General features: G+C 51.5%; 2 protein-coding genes across 3 annotated transcripts in view; one reads left to right on the forward strand and one right to left on the reverse strand.

Annotated features, from left to right (window-relative positions):
* The window catches only part of LOC143822333 (uncharacterized), a 57,134-nt gene extending 45,940 nt beyond the window's left edge, over positions 1-11,194 (forward strand). For both annotated transcript variants that reach the window (XM_077307336.1, XM_077307337.1), the window contains 4 exons: positions 2,310-2,419; positions 2,899-3,088; positions 4,208-4,325; positions 5,794-11,194. In XM_077307336.1, coding sequence (XP_077163451.1) covers positions 2,310-2,419; positions 2,899-3,088; positions 4,208-4,325; positions 5,794-7,454 — 2,079 coding nt within the window. In that variant the 3' untranslated portion in view covers positions 7,455-11,194. The remainder of the gene's footprint in view (positions 1-2,309; positions 2,420-2,898; positions 3,089-4,207; positions 4,326-5,793) is intronic.
* Positions 11,195-14,522: 3,328 nt separating this feature from the next.
* LOC143822334 (adrenodoxin-like) lies at positions 14,523-19,115 on the reverse strand. The gene is made up of 4 exons (XM_077307338.1): positions 18,843-19,115; positions 16,590-16,714; positions 16,154-16,283; positions 14,523-14,686 (listed from the first exon to the last, which is right to left on the reverse strand). The coding sequence occupies exons 1-4, from the start codon at positions 19,064-19,066 to the stop codon at positions 14,566-14,568; spliced, it is 600 nt and encodes a 199-aa protein (XP_077163453.1). The 5' UTR covers positions 19,067-19,115; the 3' UTR covers positions 14,523-14,565.
* Between the last annotated feature and the right edge of the window lie 431 nt (positions 19,116-19,546).

The following is a 19,546-nucleotide window of genomic DNA, read 5'->3' on the forward strand; positions in this document are numbered from 1 at the left end:
GCTCCTTAAAAGGCCAGATCCTGAAGATGATGGTCCCCACCTTATACAACGGCCTGTCTGAGGCTTCCCATGGGCTATGCAGAACTGAATTATTTAAGTTGGCTTTTCTATGCAGCCAACAGAGTCACACTGTACTAATGATTCACAAAGACTAGGATAAACTATACTACTGCATTTAGCTTGCAGAAACTAGGCTCCTGTTATGTATCCTGTGGCACGTTAACACCTAGGCTTTGTTCCAGTTCTGTCTTTAGACTTCGTTCTGGTCTTATAACCCTAATCCCTGCTACCTTGCTCGCTGAATGTCCTATCCTCTGTAACTGAAAAAGTTGTTGTTGTTAGTTGCGAAGTCGTGTCCGACCCATCGCGACCCCATGGACAATGATCCTCCAGGCCTTCCTGTCCTCTACCATTCCCCGGAGTCCATTTAAGTTTGCACCGACTGCTTCAGTGACTCCATCCAGCCACCTCATTCTCTGTCGTCGCCTTCTTCTTTTGCCCTCCATCGCTCCCAGCATTAGGCTCTTCTCCAGGGAGTCCTTCCTTCTCATGAGGGGGCCAAAGTATTTCATCTTCAGGATCTGGCCTTCTAAGGCAGTGGTCCCCAACCTTTTTATCACCGGGGACCACTCACCCCTTTTACTGAGGCCCGGTGGGGGGGGGTAGTTTACTCCTCTGCTCTCAACCACTGCCCTAGCGCTCTCTGATCACTATGGTAATGTGCCATATACATATATGGCAGAGAAGCCACACGGTGGGCAGGTGCTGATTCTCCCCTTGTCAAGGGGGGGGGGGTGATGTGCGGAACTCCCTTGACCAAAAGATCTGTGGGTTTGAGACAGGCCAGGAAGACTTCCAACTCTGTCGGCAAGATGATTTGTGTAGAATTGCCACCAAATTTTGATTAATGCAACATTTCAAGGCAAATGCCAGTGTACGAAGAAGAATACCAAAAATACTAGCAAAATGTCCTAGGCAGGGAGGTGGGGGCAATTCCACACACTCCTAAATTGTGATAAAGTTTATTTTGAACTGAAACTATAAGATGAACGGGGGGGGGGGGGAGGTGTCATCTGAGAAGTGGAAAGGGAATTGAAGTTTCTTTCTCTAAGGCTGGTAAAATTTTGCATGGGTGGGCAGGGATGCCCTCAGTCTCAGCTCAGTTCAGCATGTGGAGCAAACATCGGAAAATATTCCACTGGCAGCAGTGTGCCAAAAGCCAGCCAGACATATTTCAGCTCTTCCAAAAAGCACTGCAGGCTGGCAAAATGGAAAGTCAGGAGGGGCTGGTTAATAATCATGCTGACAAGAGTTAGCTGCAACTTGATAGCGAAAAGAAAAAATGTTCACGTGCGTGCGTGTACCTTAGAGGCAGTAGGTGCTTGCCTCCGCTTTCTAGAGAGCCTGTGGAGGGAGCTGATACTGGCAGCCTCCGAAGAAGCATGGATCTCGGGGATGCTGGAGAAGGGGCAAGGCCTGCCCTGGGGGGTCTAAAATGAGAAGACTGTACATGGCCATCCTGCTTGCCTGGGGGGCTGCTTTGGCTCATCAACTTGAATGCATCACTGTGGGCAGTCTTCAAGCAAAGGCTGGAGACACACGTTTCTTGGATGCTTTGGCCTGATCCTGCGTGGAGCAGGGGGTGGGACTAGATGGCCTGTATGGCCCCCTCCAACTCTATGATTCTGTGATTCTAGGATTCATTGCTTCAGCCATAGATTGTTGACTCCCACCTCTGCATTGATTGATGTATTGATTTTATTTAGATGCAGCATACTATAAAATAGTATAAACAAATACAGGCTAAAAATGTATTAGTGCAGGAGCTATACACTATTGCTAAAATATATTAAGACATAACATATAGTATAAGAACATTTTAAAACAAAACTTGAATTTATATTTCTACCTCTCTGCACTGCAGCCTCAGGCAGGCAGGTTTATCCCCTCCCAGTCAGCCAGCTGCCCTGCATGGTAGGTTGGCACATAATAAGTTCTGCACACCTGAGGAGAGAGAGGAGGGGCGGAAGAAATTGTGTCCCAAGACCAGAGACCTCACGTGACAGTGTCCCCAAGGTGGAAGTGAATCCGGCTGCTCAGGAACTCTCGGGCTGGCTGCCGGCCCCAGCGGCCTGTTGGTGGAATGGAATTTGAATAGAATAGATTCTGAATAGAAATACAGAAGAGTACCTTTCATGTTTTTTTTTTAATCTCTCGTTTTAAACTGTGTGTTTTAGAGAATTGATGCTCCATCATCAAACAAATTTCAGCACTGACTGAACTGTTTTGCATATATATATTTGATTTAGGATTTTCTGCGAAATATACCTGATAGTGTTCTATCCTCAGAAATGCACAGTCTATGGATGGAAGCCATGGATAGAGAAACCCGGGTGCATAAGATGGAAGCAGTCAGGAGGTTTGTGAGCATCCCCGTCCCTCTGTCTGGCAGGGGAGGGTCACGTGCAGGCCGCCCTCGGACGCCGCTGGGCTGGAGGGAATGCCCTAACCTGCCCCTGAGGTCCACCTGTCCTGGGTGTCTTCTGTTGTTGACGGGATTGGGGATTCCCCAGAGCTGCTGCTTTCAGGGGGAGGGTCAGGGCAGCGGCATCCCTGATAGGGACAGGTCTGGGGCAACCAGGCACCCCCAGCACTCATTTGGGCTTCATGGAACAGCTGGCAGGACCATTGCTGCAGTGCCTGGTCCCCTTCTCCAGATCCCTTCCCCTCCTGTCTCCAGAAATGTGGCCGCTCAATAGATGCAGGGGGGAATTTCTCTGAGAACACAATGTCATGTGTCGGGCGGGGGGCATTTTTGGGCCGAGTGTTTTTATGAAACTCTTCCGTCACATGCCGGGGGTTCCCCTTCTTCTTTCTTTTCTTCTTTTCTCGATCCAGTTTAGTGAATCGGCTGCCAGAAGCCAACCTCATTCTGCTCCGGCACCTTTTCGGAGTCCTCCATCACATTGAGCAGAATTCTGTGGAGAATCAGATGAACGCTTTCAACCTGGCCCTCTGCATCGCCCCCAATATGCTCTGGCTCCCCAGCCCCACTGGGCCCGAGGAAGAGAGCAAGTCTACAATGAAGGTATCACTCCGCTTATTTTATTTATTTATATTTATATACCGCCACTCTCAAATATCTCATAGCGGTTTACACAATCCATAAGTACAATAAATCTCATAAAAAAACAATAAAACATCATTAAAACACAATACACAATATCAAGATGGCGGATAATCAATACATAACCCCCTCCCTTTCCCCTCCGTTCAGCAAAGGTCGATCACTCTCTACCTGGGAGTGAGGAACTCAGTCGCTTTCAGCTAAGTTTGGTGTAGTGGTTAGGAGTGCGGACTTCTAATCTGGCATGTCGGGTTCGATTCCGTGCTCCCCCACATGCAGCCAGCTGGGTGACCTTGGGCTCGCCACGGCACTGATAAAGCTGTTCTGACCAGGCAGTGATATCAGGGCTCTCTCAGCCTCACCCACCCCACAGGGTGTCTGTTGTGGGGAGAGGAAAGGGAAGGCGACTGTAAGCCGCTTTGAGCCCCCTTCGGGTAGGGAAAAGCGGCATATAAGAACCAACTCTTCTTCTTCTTCTTCTAAAGCTCCACAGCAGACCATGCCGGGAAAAGCTCTTGGTAAGATCCTGCCCAGGGCCAGGCTACCCAGGGAGGCGTCTGCTTGACCCGCTTGGGGATGAACTTATTAGTATTAATATAATACTAATTATTTACTGCGTGGCAGGTGTGTGATGTCGCCAGGAGATCCTAAGGCAGCCAGGCAGGAGGGTTTTTTGTCATTTTCTGCCCCAGTGTCACGACTCTGGTGTTCCTTGGAGGTCATCCTTCTGAGTGCTCGCCAGGGCTGACCCTGTGCATGACAAAAAAATAAATTCACCATTAACCTTACAGAAACCGATGACCGGCATGCTCAGGAGAGGAAGCATCTCTAGGCAGACTGGGCCTCTTCTGGCAGCATCAATGTCTGTTTAAGGGGGCAAAGCATGTTTAAAGAGACACCTGCCCACACCCAAGTAGCGGGGGTGGCTTTGAAGACAGGTCTTCTGGGTTTGCACTTTGACTCCTCGCGGTCTCATGGAGGAAGGCTGGCCAGGAGGGCCTGCTTGTGAGAGCTACATGGTTGGCCCCTGTCCATCCGAGCTTTCTTTGTTCTCAACATGGCAACTATTTCTTTGGGTAGGTGGCCATGCTGGTGCAGTTTCTGATCGAAAATTCTGCTGAGATTTTTGGAGGAGATGCTTCTTCACTCTTTCAGAGATGGGAGAAAGAGAAGTCAGGAAGCGTGGATGACTTACTGGGTAAGGCAGTGGCTGTGGTCTGTATGCACTACCCTCCCCGCACTTGTAATCCACCTGAAGTCCCAATGAGAAAGGCTGACTGTAAACAACAATGGTAAACGTCCACCCAGTACCCCACCATGAAGGAAAGTGAACAGTAGGTGGGAAAGAGACCTGTGAGTGGGTGGGCCTGTGGGCCTTCTATTATGAACTTACACCCTGGATTGAGAAATCCCTGAAACCTTCTTCAGGCCTTGAGAAACCCCAGAAGTGGCATGACTGTGCAGAATGTGGCTGGGGAGCAGAGCTGTGGACACGCCCACCTGGGGCCCCTCCCCTTCCCACCCCCTCCAGGCCTGCCATTGGCCACTTTGGGGAGGGGAGAGCAGGTTGACAGGACCATATATGGTCAAATCACCCAATCAGTGTTTAATACATTTTAAAAATATATTAAAAATTAATTAACTCCCACCCATTTGGGAAACCCTTCTCAGGCCGTCCAGAAATCTCAGGGTTTCACAAAACCCTGGTTGAGGAGGCCTGCTCTAAGGGCCAAGCGACACAATACTCCCAAGACGCTTTCCCTACAGCACAAGTTCAATTCCGCTCAGAACGATGTTGTGGCAAAAGTAGGTTTTCCTCCTTCCATCCCCCCCCCCCCGTCATTTTCCTGAGCTGAAACCACACTGGGAAGGAGTTGTTTACCCATTTCGAAGCTGTGCTTCACCAGGGCCAGCACAAAGGGAGGCAGGACCCTCTGCCCCATCAGCCCATAGTCCCATGCTGAATTGAGCCCATGGGGCTTTAAAAGGGACGCTTCCCACAGCTGCTGTGAGGCTTCCAGGAGAGAGAGCCCTGTCTAGAGAATGTAGACGGCATGTTGTGTATTTTGGCCCTTGGTTTACTGATTTCTGAGGGAGCTTACCGTTAAAACAGTGCTCATCAAAATAATACAACTTGCTAGTAGTATGAAATTCCCTAAAAATGTCACCATTTCCTAAAAACTGCAAGGCAGAAGTACACAAAACCCACTCACTGCAATCAACTCAGAAGGCCAAGTCTTTGCCTGCAGATGCAAACTGGGTACCAGTTGAACTCCAGAGGGCTTCCCCAGGGGAAGTGCCCCTGTGAAAAGGAGGCTGCTTCTGGTGACCACCCACCTCACTTGTGAAGACAAGGGGATCAGGAGCAGCCCCTGAGCAGGATCTCATTTGCAGCATAAGATTTTGTGCACGCACGCATGCCCGCAAAGAGAGGCCAAGCCACCACGGAGTGGATTTCGCAACTGGTATTCATTGAAGCTCCTTAAAACTGTCAAAGTGGCCCTATTTCCATCAGCCAATCCCACTGGTCACATCAGCTGGGGGAGGGGCTGTCAGTGAGCACAGATGTTGTCCATTAAGCCCACCCAAGATCTATTGGCATTGTAGTGGTAGACTAACAATCAAGGGATAAGACAAAATCAGTATGAACGTGTCTCTTTGTGCAGCGGCTCAACACAACGATTCCTCGGACGAGATGGAATTTGCTGCTTCCTGCCGGGAACCCTCAGAGCAGCGTCCTGTGCTGGAACCAGAGGATGGGGTGTTCGGCCCAGCTGGCGGGTCCCAGCTCAGGGAGGAGAAAGAGGACTGGGACTTGTTCAGTGAGATCACCGCTTGCTACCAAAGCAAAGCCCAAAAGAACGCCAGTGCTGACAGCGACGGCCTCCTGGAGGAAGAGGCCTCCTCCTGCTCCACGGGCTCCACCTGCTCGCTTGACCCTGCAAGGAATCGGTGCTCCTCGGAGCCCAGCGTCTGCCTGAGCTCTCAGCTCCCCGCCCAGGCCCACGAGCCAGTGGCCCGGCAGTCCAGCTGCGATGCCGCCCTCATGCGCGGCCAGGGGGACTGCGTCCGAAGGCTTCAGCAGCTGCAGCTGGAGAGTCAGAGGCTCCTTAACGGAGGCCGGAGCCCTGGGCTGAGCAGAGCGAGGCAGAGATTCTGGCAGAGACTCCCTGCTGCAAGCGGCAGCTTGGCAAAAACCCTCAGCCTGCAGAAGTCAAGTCTGTCCAACAGGTCAAGTTTCTCCAGCCTGTCCTCCCCCGCCACGTCCCCCTCGGCTTCCTCCCTCAGCTCTCTGGACAGCGCCTTCTCGTACTGCTCTGAATCATCTGCCTTCAGCCCCATGGACCTCTCCCCCCTGCCATTTATGTTTGGCACTTCTGCCAGACTCCACGCCTTGTCCCCAAAGGTGGCAAAGAGGTCCTCAAAAGAGTGGCACAAGCCTTTGACCTCCCCTCTGCCCCAGAATCCTTGCAACTTGGAATTGTGTGATGAAGCTGACGGAGAACTGGTGAGCAGCGGCAGCCGAGGGCAGGCCAAGGGCTTTGTGCCCATCAAGCTTTTGGAAGGCCTCCTTGGAGAAAGAAGTTGGGAGGAAGGCGAGAAAGAGGCGAAGCAGGCAGAGGCTCTCCCAGAAGCTCTTGTGACCCCTTCGAGCCCCGGGCCTCCTACCTGCAATCTGGAGAGTGCCCCTCGGATGCGTCAGCCAGTGCGGAGAGAGAAGGCCGTGGAGCATCTAGAGATCAGGGGCCCAGAGGCTGCCCCTCACGGCCCAGAGAGGCTGAAACGCACCAAGATGACCGTGTACGTGGCCCCAAGAGAAGGAAGCCCACGGGCATCTCCGCTGGGACAGGAAGGCGAGGAGCCGGCTGCAATTGCCAGCTCGGATGGCAGCAGCAACCTAGATGTTCCCAAGGATGTACCCACAGTCAGAGTCCATATTCCCCAAACCGTGTTCTATGGGCAAAACACCCCCTTGGTCCTGCCGTCCTTCACCAGGAGGTGCCACCATGAGTCAGTGAGCCAAGGGATGATCCCTGAGAGTGACCCTCTTCGGGAAGAGCCCGCTCAGCAGGCAGCAGGCACCAAAGGCCAAGGCAAGGATTGCGGCAACGACACCTTCAGCCACTCCTTCCGCATCCTCCTCCCAGCCTCCATTCGCAGCACGGTCCGGGAGTACTTCAGCCCCGGCTCCTGCTCCGTGGATGCAGACGCTGTGGAGAGGGAGCTTCTCCGGAGCAGGGCAGAGTGGCTGAGAAAGCAGCCCTGTGCTGGGCCAACAGCCAAGGAGCAGAACAACTTCATGCTGGCAGAAGAGACGTTTGTCTAGAAGCATCACGTCCAGAGTCACGTTTTTGCTGTGTTGTGGGGGTTTTAATGAGGGGACGGGGAGTGAGAGAGCCGTGTACGAGCCGTAGCTCAGTGGGAGGAATCCTCAAGGACTGCCTCGATCAGCACCTAAGTAAATATGTCAATAATATCGCAGGCTGGTTCTTAACTATATTTTCTACTCAACAAACAGGAAAAGCCGTTTCCTTGTCTTGCGCCCAAAGGACCCTTAAATCTTTAAGCCTTCCAAAGTGCTGCACAGCTCCTGTTTTGCCTGGCTGCTCTTGTGCTGGACCAGGCCCAAGGCCAACCGGCCTCGCAAGTTTCCAAGGAACCCTAAAGGTTTTCAGCTCCGTGAAAAATGTTACCCAAAAGGTGTTTATGTGCTCTTTAAAAATTCTCTGCACAATGGTCAGTGAAAAAAATAACTTTGCTTTCCGTTGTGGGCCTTTGAATGGTTTCTCGTGGTATTAAGGCGCAGGGTGTTACTAAGACACCTGACCGAGTACGGCTGGGACTTGCCGTCAAGCAGCTTCTGCAACCCCTCCAGGGTTCCTTCATTAAATTCCTTTCATGAAAGGGAATTTGAGTGTGAAACTCCCTCTGAACCTCTGTCCGTGAAGCTCGCACGCCCTGCCCATGCCATCATTCCACCATGCCTGGCTTCATTTCATCCCACCCCTCATCTGAAACTCCAAATCCTTATGACATTAATTTCCCAGGGAGCATCCTTCAGTAACTTGATCTGGCCCCAAAGCCTGAATCAGTAGTTTCTTGACAGTAACCCACTTGGAGCATATTATAGTGAGAAGACAGGATAACAGTTGCAGACTGACTGACAAGGACCCAGAGAAGGGGCAAGGGGGAAGTGACAGGGGGTTTCCATTGCTTTTCTCTGCAGAGTCTTCCTTGGTGGTCTCCAAGTACCAAACCTGCTTTCCTTCTAAGACCTATTCAATGCTATCTTCCCTCCCTAAAAATATTATAACTAATCCTAGAGGTGTTTGTGTGCCCACGAGCCCAATGTTGCTTCCTTCCAGGTTAATGTATTTAGGATTGCGGCCTTTCCAGTTTGCAGCTGCAATTTGGAGTGCTCAGCTTTCATTTATTTTTACCAGACTGTTCCCCAAATGCTCTTAATAGCTGGCCCCCCAAATGCTCTTTACTTTCTCCATAGGACAGACTTACTCCAGTTGTGGCTTTTGAGAAGGAGATTACTTTTTACAGAGCGAGCGGAAGCCCTTTCTAAGAGCTCAAGTGACTCTCCAGTTCACTTTTTGGAGAACTCGGGAAGCTTGGTTGTCCCCTGATATCCAAAGAGTGTCCAAGCAGGAAGGCGAAGGACTGAGGATGTGATATAACAAGAGCGGCATTGGTCAGCTAATATGGGCATGTCTGGTGAGGCTGTTTTGTGCACAGGGAAGAGCTGATCCTGTCAAGGCTCTCTTTAGCTGTTGCTTTCACGGAAATGCTGCATGCCATTTTGCACAGCTTACATGCCATTGTTCAGCTTGCCTTAGCCAATGCTCCACTTCTCATTGATTTATATGAGAACTAGGGACAAAGCCTGTTGTCTCCAAGAATACAACAAGCACTAGAGCTTGGCAGTGGGAAGAGGAAGGGGAGGAGTTGTCCAGCCTGTAAGGGCATGGGCTTGAATGTGTGTGTTGTGTGGGAGGTTGTGGTGGCAAATGAGGGCATGGGTGTGGAGAGATGGGTGTCAAGAACCTGTGGTGTGGAATGTTCATTGAGTGTGGGAGAGGACTGACCTTTGGGAATTGTGGCATAGTGGTTACAGATGAGCTTTCCAGAGCCATGTCCTCAGATATGTGAAGGGAAAATCAGACTGGAGACCCTTCTTAGGGGAAGATTACATGGCAACCAATTCCCCCCAGTTCGGCGTCATTTCCCTTCTTGTGTGAATTAGGCCACAGACACCGAAATGCCCCTCTGCCCTAATACACACGGGGTAGTCACAGTACACAGGTGTCCACCCTGTTCCTTCTTCTCCATTTTTTAACTGTTGATAAAATGTTATGTGCCCACATGCTTCTTTCATGATTGCTCCTTAGAAGAAGAATGGATTTTTGTACCCTATTGCTTACTACCCAAAGGAGTCTCAAAGCGGCTTACAAACACCTTTTCCATTCGTCTCTCCACAATAGTCAACCTGTGAGGTATGTGGGGTTGTGAGAGATCTGAGAGAACTGGGAATGGGCCGCAGTGACCCAGCAGGCCTCAGGTGTCTCAAAGCATTTTCCAATCGTCTTCCCCTTCTCTCCCCATAGCAGACTCCCCATGAGGGAGATGGGGTAGCGAGCCTCACATGGAAGCTGGCAGAGAGGTGGTGGGGTAGAGAGCCTCACATGGAAGACCCTCTGTGCACAGCAGTCTTGACCTTAGTAAGGTTTTTTATACTGTTTTTTTTATTTGCCAAGTTTGAAAAAAGTTATTGCAGTTCCCATGTGTCTCCAGCCATTAACTTGTTCACTATTACAGTTTCAGGCTGTAAATATTTATTTAGATCTTCCTGCACTTTCCAGACTCACAGGACTGATGCTGGTCTGCCTGTCTGCGCCCCAGAATACAAACAGTTGCTGATAAGGGCTGGCCATAGCCCATAGCCCAGGAGGGACACACCTGCACCACTCCCTCCCAACTGCAGGCAAAAATGGCTCCTTTGAAGGCTGGACTCTGAGGCATTGTACGATTTTGAAGTCCCACCTCCAAACCTCCAGGAATATTTCCAACCCAGGGGTAGCCAACCTCCAGGTGGGGCCTGGAGAGCTCCTGGAATTACAGCTCACCTGCAGAGTATAAAGATCAGTTCCCCAGGCAGAAAGGGCTACTTTGGACAGGGTTGTGGTAGAGAAGAAACATTTAAGGCCTCCCACACAGGTTGTTGTTGAATTGAAAGACTTGAGGCCTACTGCACATGGTTGTTGTGCAAATGAAACAAGAGACAAAAGAACCACTTTTGTCTGCAGAATAACCCTGTGCAGTGGCCTCAAATCTGCAGAGAGTTGCAAAGAAGAAAGACACATGGCTTGGCTGTGTCTAACCCCCGGCCAGAGCAGTATTTTAAGTGAGAAGGGGCTTTTCTGTGGCCTCCATGTCAGCCAGCTGTTTGGCAGAAGGGGAAAGTTCCCCACCCTCAAAAGGAATGCCCTCAGGCTCCCCTGCGTTGCTCTTTGAAGGAAAAGGCCTCCCTCCCCTCAGTCAGGGCCTGTCAGAGGCTCCTTCGCAGCAGGCCTGAAGGGAGGGGGAGGGAGCGCACTCTGCAGCCTCCGGCCAGCTCTGTCAGGGTCCTGAGGCCATTTGCAGTTGGACTTGACAGTGAGGACAGCCTTGGGGCGAAAAGGGCTGGTGCAGCCTCTGTTCTCACCCCCCTTGGCAGCCCTGCTGACTTCCTCTCCCTGCGGTGGTCAGGGGCAGATTGGCAGCGATGTCTCCAGATTGCCCCTGGCTGGGCTGACTGGATGGAATTTTTGATGGAATTCCGGTCTGTCCTGGTGAGGGGCCAATCGGAAGGCGCTTGAACAAGGACTAGCTTATTGGCCACGGTCTTCATTTCGATAACTCTTTACTCCTTCAACATCAAAGCATATACTCACATATAAGCCAACCTGCATATAAGCCGAGGCGCCGAATAAAACTTATTGCCTCGCATATGAGCCGAGGGTGGGAAATGCTCCATCATCCCAGGCTCTCCCATCCAGCCTCCCCCCCCCCCCCAACAAAGACAGAAAAGTCCAGAGGATGAATAGCTGCTGGTTGTTGTACCCTGCTTTTCACCCACAGAAACCAAAAGAATAGTTTGGAAGAAGTAAAGTGAAGGCGAAAGGGAAAAAAGATCAGAGTCCCTCAGTCAAACCATTGATGTCCTACAAGCTGCCAGAGCAACAATTGGCTGGCTGGAGCAGGTTTTTATTTCAATTACCGTATATGCCCGCCTATAAGCTGTGGAGGGCTTTTTCAGTGTGAAAAAATGTGCTGAAAAACTAGGTCTCTCTGCAAGTATATGGGGCCAGCTGGTGTTTCATCTCCTCCTGCACAGACATGATGAACATTCTGCCTGCTGATTGGTACCTGGCTGTGACTTAGTGGAAGAGCCCCTGCTTGGCACGCACAAGGCCCCTGGTTCAATCCCAGGAGTGTAGACAGGACTGACTCTGATGGACAGAGGGCCTGATTCAGTCCGCTTCATGGGTAATCTCTTGTAGAGGAGAGAGGGAAGCTGCTGACTTGACACATCTACCTCTTCCAGAACGGGCTATGGAACCGTCTCCGGGATCCTTTTGTCCACTGTGCCTTTTAGCACCCGGCATGAGAAGTATTGATGGTTGTGGGATAACACAGCCAGGCATGGGCACCCCCCGGAAGAGAAGCACAGGGGTGGAGCATGAATAAAAGGCAAGCTCCACTCAGGAAGGGCCCTGGCGTGTTTCTCTGGGGTCCCTCCGCCTGATGTTCACTAGCTGCTGCTGAGATGCCCTGGCGGGAACTTCATCAGGGGCTGCTCTGCTTCAGCTGTGTCAGTTCGCAAGGGCCTCATCCTGTGCACATTTATTAAAAGGGGGTGCAGGAGTTTGCAGGCTTTGGAGGGCTGGCTGAATGGGGAGGTCCTCTCTGAGGGCTGGAAAGGAAGGGGTAAGATACGTGAGGTAGGGTGGGATGAGATCTAAGTTATGGAAGAGCTTTCCAAGTAGATCCAGGCCACGCTGGAGAAGGCCAGAGCAAAGGTAATTCGCTTTATTTAACTAGTTTAGGCAGCCCTGCTCTTTCCCCGGCTGGTCCCACAGCGTTCTTGCGCAAAAACAAGTGGCAGAGCAGAATCAGGGAAGGGATGGGAATCAGGCTGCCTTCTCTCTGTGGGGCAGAATTTCATTTCTGTAGATCTCACTCTTCCCTGCCCACCTGTTTTGAGTTCTCTGCTTTGTTCTCTGCTTTGAGTCCCAACTGAGTTGGCAGCAAACAGAATATACTTGTACCATAAACTCACCACTGTCATTTCTGTCTTGCACATAAATTAAAGAACTGTTTCTGTCATGGTTGTAAATAATTCATTAAAATCGCACTTTTCTTTGTCAAATGTCTACTATGTTTTTTTCAGGTACTGATGGAATCCTGGTTTGAACCATAAAGGATATTTACAACGTTCCAGTTAGAAGGCATCTCCTCCACCTCCTGTCTTGGGGGGCAGAGGAGTTCCTAAAGGAGAGGGGCTAAAGGGGACGGGTGTACAAGAGTCTGTGGGAACACAATGGTGCAAAGCAGAGAGCAGCCATTTCCAGGGGGAGGGTTTTTCTCAGGACTTCCACAAGAGCCCTACCAGTAGCACGTCCCAGATGGAATGGGGGCATGTAGAGAGGCAGCAGCAAGGAATATGTCCCTGCACTTTCCAGCCACAGCCCCTCAACAGAATGAGACTGCAATGCCCAACTGCCAGTAAAGAAATAAACCAGTAAATGTGGGTGGGGTGGGAGGGAGCCCAGCCATGCTTCCTTCCGTCTGTTCAGGGATTTTGTTCCCTGTCCACAGAGCCCCCTCTTGTGTTTGTTCTCAGAATTCTGCAGGAAGCCACCTGCTCAGAGCAGCCTTTCCCCATGCCAGCCCCCAGTATCATCCCAGGTTCATGCAGGGGAGTGTCCTTTTACTGGGAGGCACAGGAAAGAGAAAGGGTCTCCAGCGGGAAAGGAAGCGGAGTAGGCTTACTTTTAACTGTCTCCTCTCAGGTGTTTCTGAAGGAGGAAAGGGAGATGTCAAACTTCCAAACCCAGTTTCCAGACTCTGAGACAATGGCTGATGGAGCTCTAAGAGAACTGCTCTGTGAGAATGGCTCTAAGAGAACTGTGACTCACTCCAGGTCACTCTGGTTTCTCTTCAGATCGCAGGTCACCCCACTGGCTGCATGGGTAGAAGAGGGGAATCAAACCTGCTTCTCCAGTTTAGAGGCTGCTGTTCTTAACCACTAACCCAAGCTGGTGAAACCTGGGCCTCCTGACTTTCCTTGTTTCTGCTGCCTCCTTAGAAGTCTTAGTTGGACCCAAAGAACACATGGTGGGAAGGGGGAATGGTAAGCGTGTGGAAAAAGGGGACCCTAACTCTACATTACACAGTGGCTTCCATTAAACACTAATAGACTTTATTTATACATGTAAAACAGTATAACAGTTTCTAATAATCTTAATGATATCAGGTAAGTAACACACCGGCTTGTTTTCTCACTTGCCACTTAGGCCAGTAACTTCCCAGCTTGTCACCAGCTTGGTGTCGTGATTAAAGATGGGGGCTTCTAACCTGGGGAGCCGGATTTGATTCCGGATTTGATTCCCCCATGCAGCCAGCTGGGCGACCTTGGGCTGGTCTCAGTTCTCTCAGAGCTCTTTCAAGCCCACCTGCCTCCCAGGGGGTCTGTTGTGGAGAGAGAAAGGCCGCTTCGAGACTCATATAGATAGCAAAAAGTGGGGTACAAAACCCCATCTCTCTCACACCTACCCAAGTGAATAATTAACAATGCATATATGGCAAAACACTGCAGGGCTGAAAAGAGTTGGGGGAAGAATGGGGACGCTCCCTACCACACCGCTTGAAAGTAGAGTTTAACCATATAGCAGCACAAATACCAGGTGTCTCTACAGGAGTCACAGCATCACTTCTGGGGCTTCACTGGGAGCAGCGACATGACCACACGGCGCTCGCCCCATTCCTCCTCCTGGTGACCAGAGGGAAGTGGCAGGCAGGGAGCTGCAGGAATCTGGGAATGTCTCTGACGCAGGTTCAGTGGCAAGCTTCCGTCCTCCTTGCCCAGAGTGCGGTGAAGGGAGCTCCCTCTGCACTCACCCCAAGGATTGCTCTTTGAGCAGGAATTTTTAAGAAGTGGAAATAATAACGAAGCACTTCTTAAAGCAGAAAACCCCAGCTGGGTATACCACACACCTTACTCAGAATGATCACCGTGCCATGTGGACATTCCCAATTCATGCAGGGGGAAAGCTCTATGTGCAAGCACTTGGAATATAAACTGAATCTCAATAAGTCACGAATAAAAAAGATATAGACATGGTGGTGGGTATCCCCAAGGAAAGACATTTAGTGGAGCTTTAGTGGAGTTATTGCTTGCTCTGCTTCTCCACTTCCAGTTCTTTCCGGATGTCCGATACTTCCATGGGGACCTGGACTGTTAGACCATCCATCCACTTCTTCACGTGCACCTGGCAGCCAAGACGAGACCTGAAAAGCAGATCTCAAAGTCTGAGTTTCCACTGTACTGTTTCCGGGCTTCTGCTTAGCAAAGCAAGGTGGTACCACAGTAATGCACAATTGGACCACTAGATGGAGCCTCAACGCTGCAGAAAGACAATATCAGCAGCAGTCAAGAAGGGCCAAATTCTATTCCAGAAAGTTAGACGGTCACCAAGAGACAATTTTTCACACGCTTGACCACAAACACAGTGCCAGCTTTGAGCTGACTGCCCTGAGAATGATAGAGTTGTGCCAGGGAGGCATCTCAAGATACCACATTCTCATAGCATAATTGCCTGGGGAAATGTGCCTGTACCCAAAAGCTCCCACGCCTCTGCTGGTCTTAAGGGTGCCACTGAGCTCCAGCTGTGCCCTGCTACTTCACACCAACACGCCAGCCATCTTGAGGCACTCCGACAGAGGGTGGGACTGCAGGGCAGGTACAGTGTTTGCTGGCGTCTAAGACTACTTCCCCCCCCCCGAAAAAACATGCCTTCAAGTGGGGGGGGGGGTCGTCCTATACGCCGGGTGCACTTCAGTTGGGATAGACATGGCTGCCCATAGTGGCCCATAGTACTGTAGTGTAATGTAACAAACTCTATAATTTGAGTGGAAATGTTGGGGGGTCGTCTTATACGCCCAGTCGTCTTAGACGCCGGCAAATACGGTTAGAGACACCCTGCATCGCATGCCCCGTGGATGTAATTGTTTTTCTGAGCCCAGAATTCTTTCAATCCTTTGCACCAAAATATAGATTGCATGGAGACAGAACTTTTTAAATGAGATCACAGCAGACATGTCACCCTTTTAACTGCATAATTTATATATCTGTGATAGATTTATGCAGCTGTTCAAATGGGGTCTAGTTTTTTCCTGTATTTTAGAAATCTGCTTAGATCTAATAAACTAAAAAGCAGGAAGGGGGAGGAGGAGGAGGAGGAGGAGGAGGAGGAGGAGGGGTTGGTTCTTAGGTGCTGCTTTTCTCTACCTGAAGGAGGCCCAGAGCAGCTTACAGTTGCCTTCCTTTTCCTCACAGCAGGGAGGGAGGGAGGGAGGGAGGGAGTGAGAGGGAGACTGGAGGAGAGAGAGAATTATGACCAATCTTTCACCATTCATCAGCTATAGCCAGTGATGTAGTGCAGCTTATAAAGGGTTTGGAAAAAAAAACCCAGAATAACATAATGCAACCATCAGAAAACAACCTGCAACAGTTTTCTGTTAAGGGAGTTAGGAAATGGATTCTCCGTTCCTTTGCAAGTTCTACTCTGGCCTGGAGAGTCCGACTGCTTCTAAGGTTTCTGGTATTTCACCAGGCATTGCTCCCTCAATTTCAAAGCTGCATTTGAAGCCATATGAACTAGAATCTTGTGTTTCCAAGTGAAAACACTCTGTTGCTGACCTTGGCACAGTTTCTGTGCCATAGAAGGGGGCTGGGATGGGTCCGCTGAGACTTACGTGTCTGTCAGGCCATAGGCCAGGTCCAGCATATCCAGTTCCTCCGCTGTGACAGGGTCCAGTTGCGGGAAAGTGCTGCCATCAAAGATGAGGTGGCAAGTGGAGCAAGCCAACGCCCCTTCACAGGCCCCTTCGGGGAGGAGGACGAGTCGGTGACGAAGGAGCCGCGGAAGAGAGAAGGGAGGGACAGACGGGAGCAGGGGAGAGGCGAAGGAGAGGAGAGGAGAGGAGGGGAGAAGAGGTGAGAAGCAGGAGGAGAGTCGAGGAAAGGTCGAGAGGGGAGAAGAGGAGGCAAAGAGCGGAGAAGGGTGCTTCCCGCCCCTGCCCACCCAGCAGCCCCTGTCCCAGCCACAGCCCCTGCTTGCTGCAGCCCTTTCCGGTGAGGCCACCAGTAACGCCAGCGGAGGGAGTGGCAAAGGGAGCCTCCGCCACTCACCGAAGCCATCGAAGCTGAGGTTTTGATTCACCACCACTTCCAGCAGGCTTTCCCCTTCTTTGGCTGTGGCTGAGAATTTCTCTCCGTCGCGATTTATAAAATTAATTCTTATTCTGTCTGCAGAACTGGGGGGGGGGGAGGGCAGGGAGTGGAAATCACAAGACGAAAGAAGAACATTTGAGGCACCTTGTTTGCTCCAATGAAAAAATTCTATAAGACCTCTGCCAAGAACATGCTAGAGTTAAACGTATTGTTAACTATGGTGGCCAAAACATGCAGTGCGAGGGATTCAATTAACACTCCAGAATGGTCAAGAGCACAACGTGAGTCCTGCTGTTCTGGATGCAGCCTTCTTCAGGCTTGGCTCCTGACCCATTCAGAGCCCACTAAGAGGAAGGCCCAGACCAGCTAGGGGACAGAAATCTCCAGCCATGCCATGCCATGCCATGCCCTCTATAAGTTTGCCAACCTCCAAGTGGTGCCTAGCCATCTGAACAGAACGAGAACTGACTCCAGATGACCAAAATCCATTTCCTTGGAGAAGAAGGCTACTTGGGAGGGGGGGCTCTTCATCATCATACCCTACTGAAGCCCCTTCCCTTCATGGGCCCCAGGTGCCACCACCAAATCTCTGGAAATTTCCCCCAGGTGGAGTGAGTAACCCCGAGGTATCCATTTTGCCACTTCTATCTCTGGACTGTCCTGCTGCTTAGGAACCTAGCACATTTCCCCCTGGCTTTTCCTGTGGAATCCATTTTTGAACGCTCAGATCTCCTGACATTCTCTTCATGGGCAGTTCCAAGAGCAGCGAAGACGGCCCCATCTCCTTGGTTCCTGGGAAGCTCGGACACTTGTGGCTGGCAGAGGCTGGTGGGGAGGAGCCGTTCAGAAAGTGGCCCAGCAAGGTTTGTTTGTGATCCTGCAACCTTGGTGTGTCCTGATGTTGTGTTCCCTCCCCCAAGGGCAGCCTTGGGACTTGCTGTTCCAAGGGGGGGGGAGGCAGAAGTTATGGAGTATCAGGAACAGACTTAGGGAGAACTGCTCTGCTTCTATTGCAAATATGGCCACCCATCTTCCAGATGGGGCCTCAATGATGCCTATGATTACAGCTGACCATTTCCCCTGCAGGAAACAATCGCACTGCAGGGAGGATCTGTAGCATTATATCTTGCTGAGGTCCACTCCAACCCGCTGCCTCCCAGGTTCCATCCCCAGATCTTCCTACCCCTGACCCCTTTTGGCATACGGCACAAGGGCCATGGTTTAGTCCTCTGCCTCTTAGAAGGTCTGGGCTTGCGTAGCAAGGCTGAAGGGGCTCCTGACCCCCCAAGCAGGAGCAGGTCAGCAGCTGCATCTCGCAGCCTTAGCTCACCTTACGGGTTCAGGAATGAGGACCAACTGGGGCAGGGGGGAGATGGGGGCTGGGCCCAGGCATTTGGCTCCGTGGGTCACAGGCTGCACTGGGGATTTAGAATCAGCTCCTGGGGGTGGGGGTGGGTGCAAGGAGGCTGAATCCAAGCCAGACCTGCACTTAGTAATAAATACTAAGGGATTTCAATATGATTTTAAACCATGTGCCTTCAGCAATTAATAATGTGGTTTTAAATACATATATTTTCATTCATCATAGTCCGAATCTTGGTTCAAGAGAGAGGTCTCTGCAAGAGAAGAGGAAAGAGATTGTGAACTTCCCTGTGAAGGCAGCCTGACAAAAAGTTCCCTTTGTGTATGAATAGAGGCTACCTGTCCACCCAAGAGGGCCGTTGTCCCCCCCCAGGGAAAAACGGGGGGGGCCTGGCAGCTGGGGTGGGGCGGGGGCCCAACTGGCCCCTGGAATTTACAACCCGACCTATCCCTGGGTCCGCGATGCCACACCCTCTACTTGCCTCTTTTGGCTACGGAAATGCAGCGGCAGGTTCTTTGGATGCATTTCACTGTGTGTGTGTGTGTGTGTGTGTGTGTGTGTCAGGTTGCCAAATCTAGTTCGGGAAACTCCTGGAGATTTGGGGAGAAGCTTGGGGAGAAGAGGGGCCTCAGTGGAGTCAATGTCACAGAGACCCCCCTTCAAAGCAGTCATCCCTCCAGGGGAACTGAACTTTGCAGTCAGGAGATGAGTTGTAAATCCAGGGTATCCCCAGGCCCCACCTGGAGTCTGGCACCCCTAGCAGTGGCCCGTCGCCAAAGGCATCCCTCTGGAGCAACAAGCAGCCACCCCTCTGCTACAGGAAAAGGAAAGTCAAGTGCTGCGCTCACCCTGTGTCCTTGGGGGCATCCTGAAGCCCGTGGGTGGAACTGAAGCCTCTCCAAGGATGTGCACTGACCAGAGCAGGGCTGACCAGAGCAGGGCTGACCAGAGCAGGGCTGACCAGAGCAGGGCTGCACGCTGCTTTCTGGAAGGTGCCGAGAGCCCATGCTCTGGGCACAGCAGGTCCATTCAGCAGTGGACGGGCAATCCCAGAGAAGCACTGAGCCAGCATGCTGGGCAAAGCTCCTTTCTCCTGCCTCGTCTGCTGCTGCCGTCAGGTATAAATACCACTGTGTGAGAGGCAGCTGGTGGGGAGGAGGGGGAGGAGGGGAGGGAGGCCTCATGCCAGCCCAGCCTACCAGAACAGGTCAAGGGCAAGGCTGCGCGGGGGGAGGGGGGGAACTGCTGCCTCCCAGCCTGAGAGGGCCCAAAGCACTGCTTCACCCGGTTTCCTAGGCTTGGCTCTAGAGAAGAATGCAGATGGACCGCTGGAACCTCTTCTGTGCTAGTGCTCAGGCCTCCTGCCACGCATGCTGGCCAGGATGGCTGTGTGGAGAGCTTGCAAGGGCCTCTGAGCAGATGCAGAATTTTTCTCCTTCACTCCAGCCAGCTCCGGCACAACGGAGGGGCCTTATTGGTGGACTCTGAGGTGACAAGAGGCACCTGCTCCTTTCATCAACAGAAGCTACCTTCTGGTGGTCTTTCTAGGGTC

The sequence above is a fragment of the Paroedura picta genome, chromosome 13, assembly GCF_049243985.1.
Source record: "Paroedura picta isolate Pp20150507F chromosome 13, Ppicta_v3.0, whole genome shotgun sequence".
Lineage (NCBI taxonomy): Eukaryota > Metazoa > Chordata > Lepidosauria > Squamata > Gekkonidae > Paroedura > Paroedura picta.

Bases quoted from the DNA above. Each gene is read 5' to 3' on its own strand.
- LOC143822334 (XM_077307338.1), bottom strand. From the start codon at position 19,066: ATGCTGGCTCAGTGCTTCTCTGGGATTGCCCGTCCACTGCTGAATGGA. The intron at 16,715-18,842 runs GTGAGCGCAGCA...CCCCCCCCCCAG, and splicing joins GATGCCCCCAAGGACACAGG to TTCTGCAGACAGAATAAGAA. The intron at 14,687-16,153 runs GTAAGTCTCAGC...TCTGCTTTTCAG, and splicing joins GCCTATGGCCTGACAGACAC to GTCTCGTCTTGGCTGCCAGG.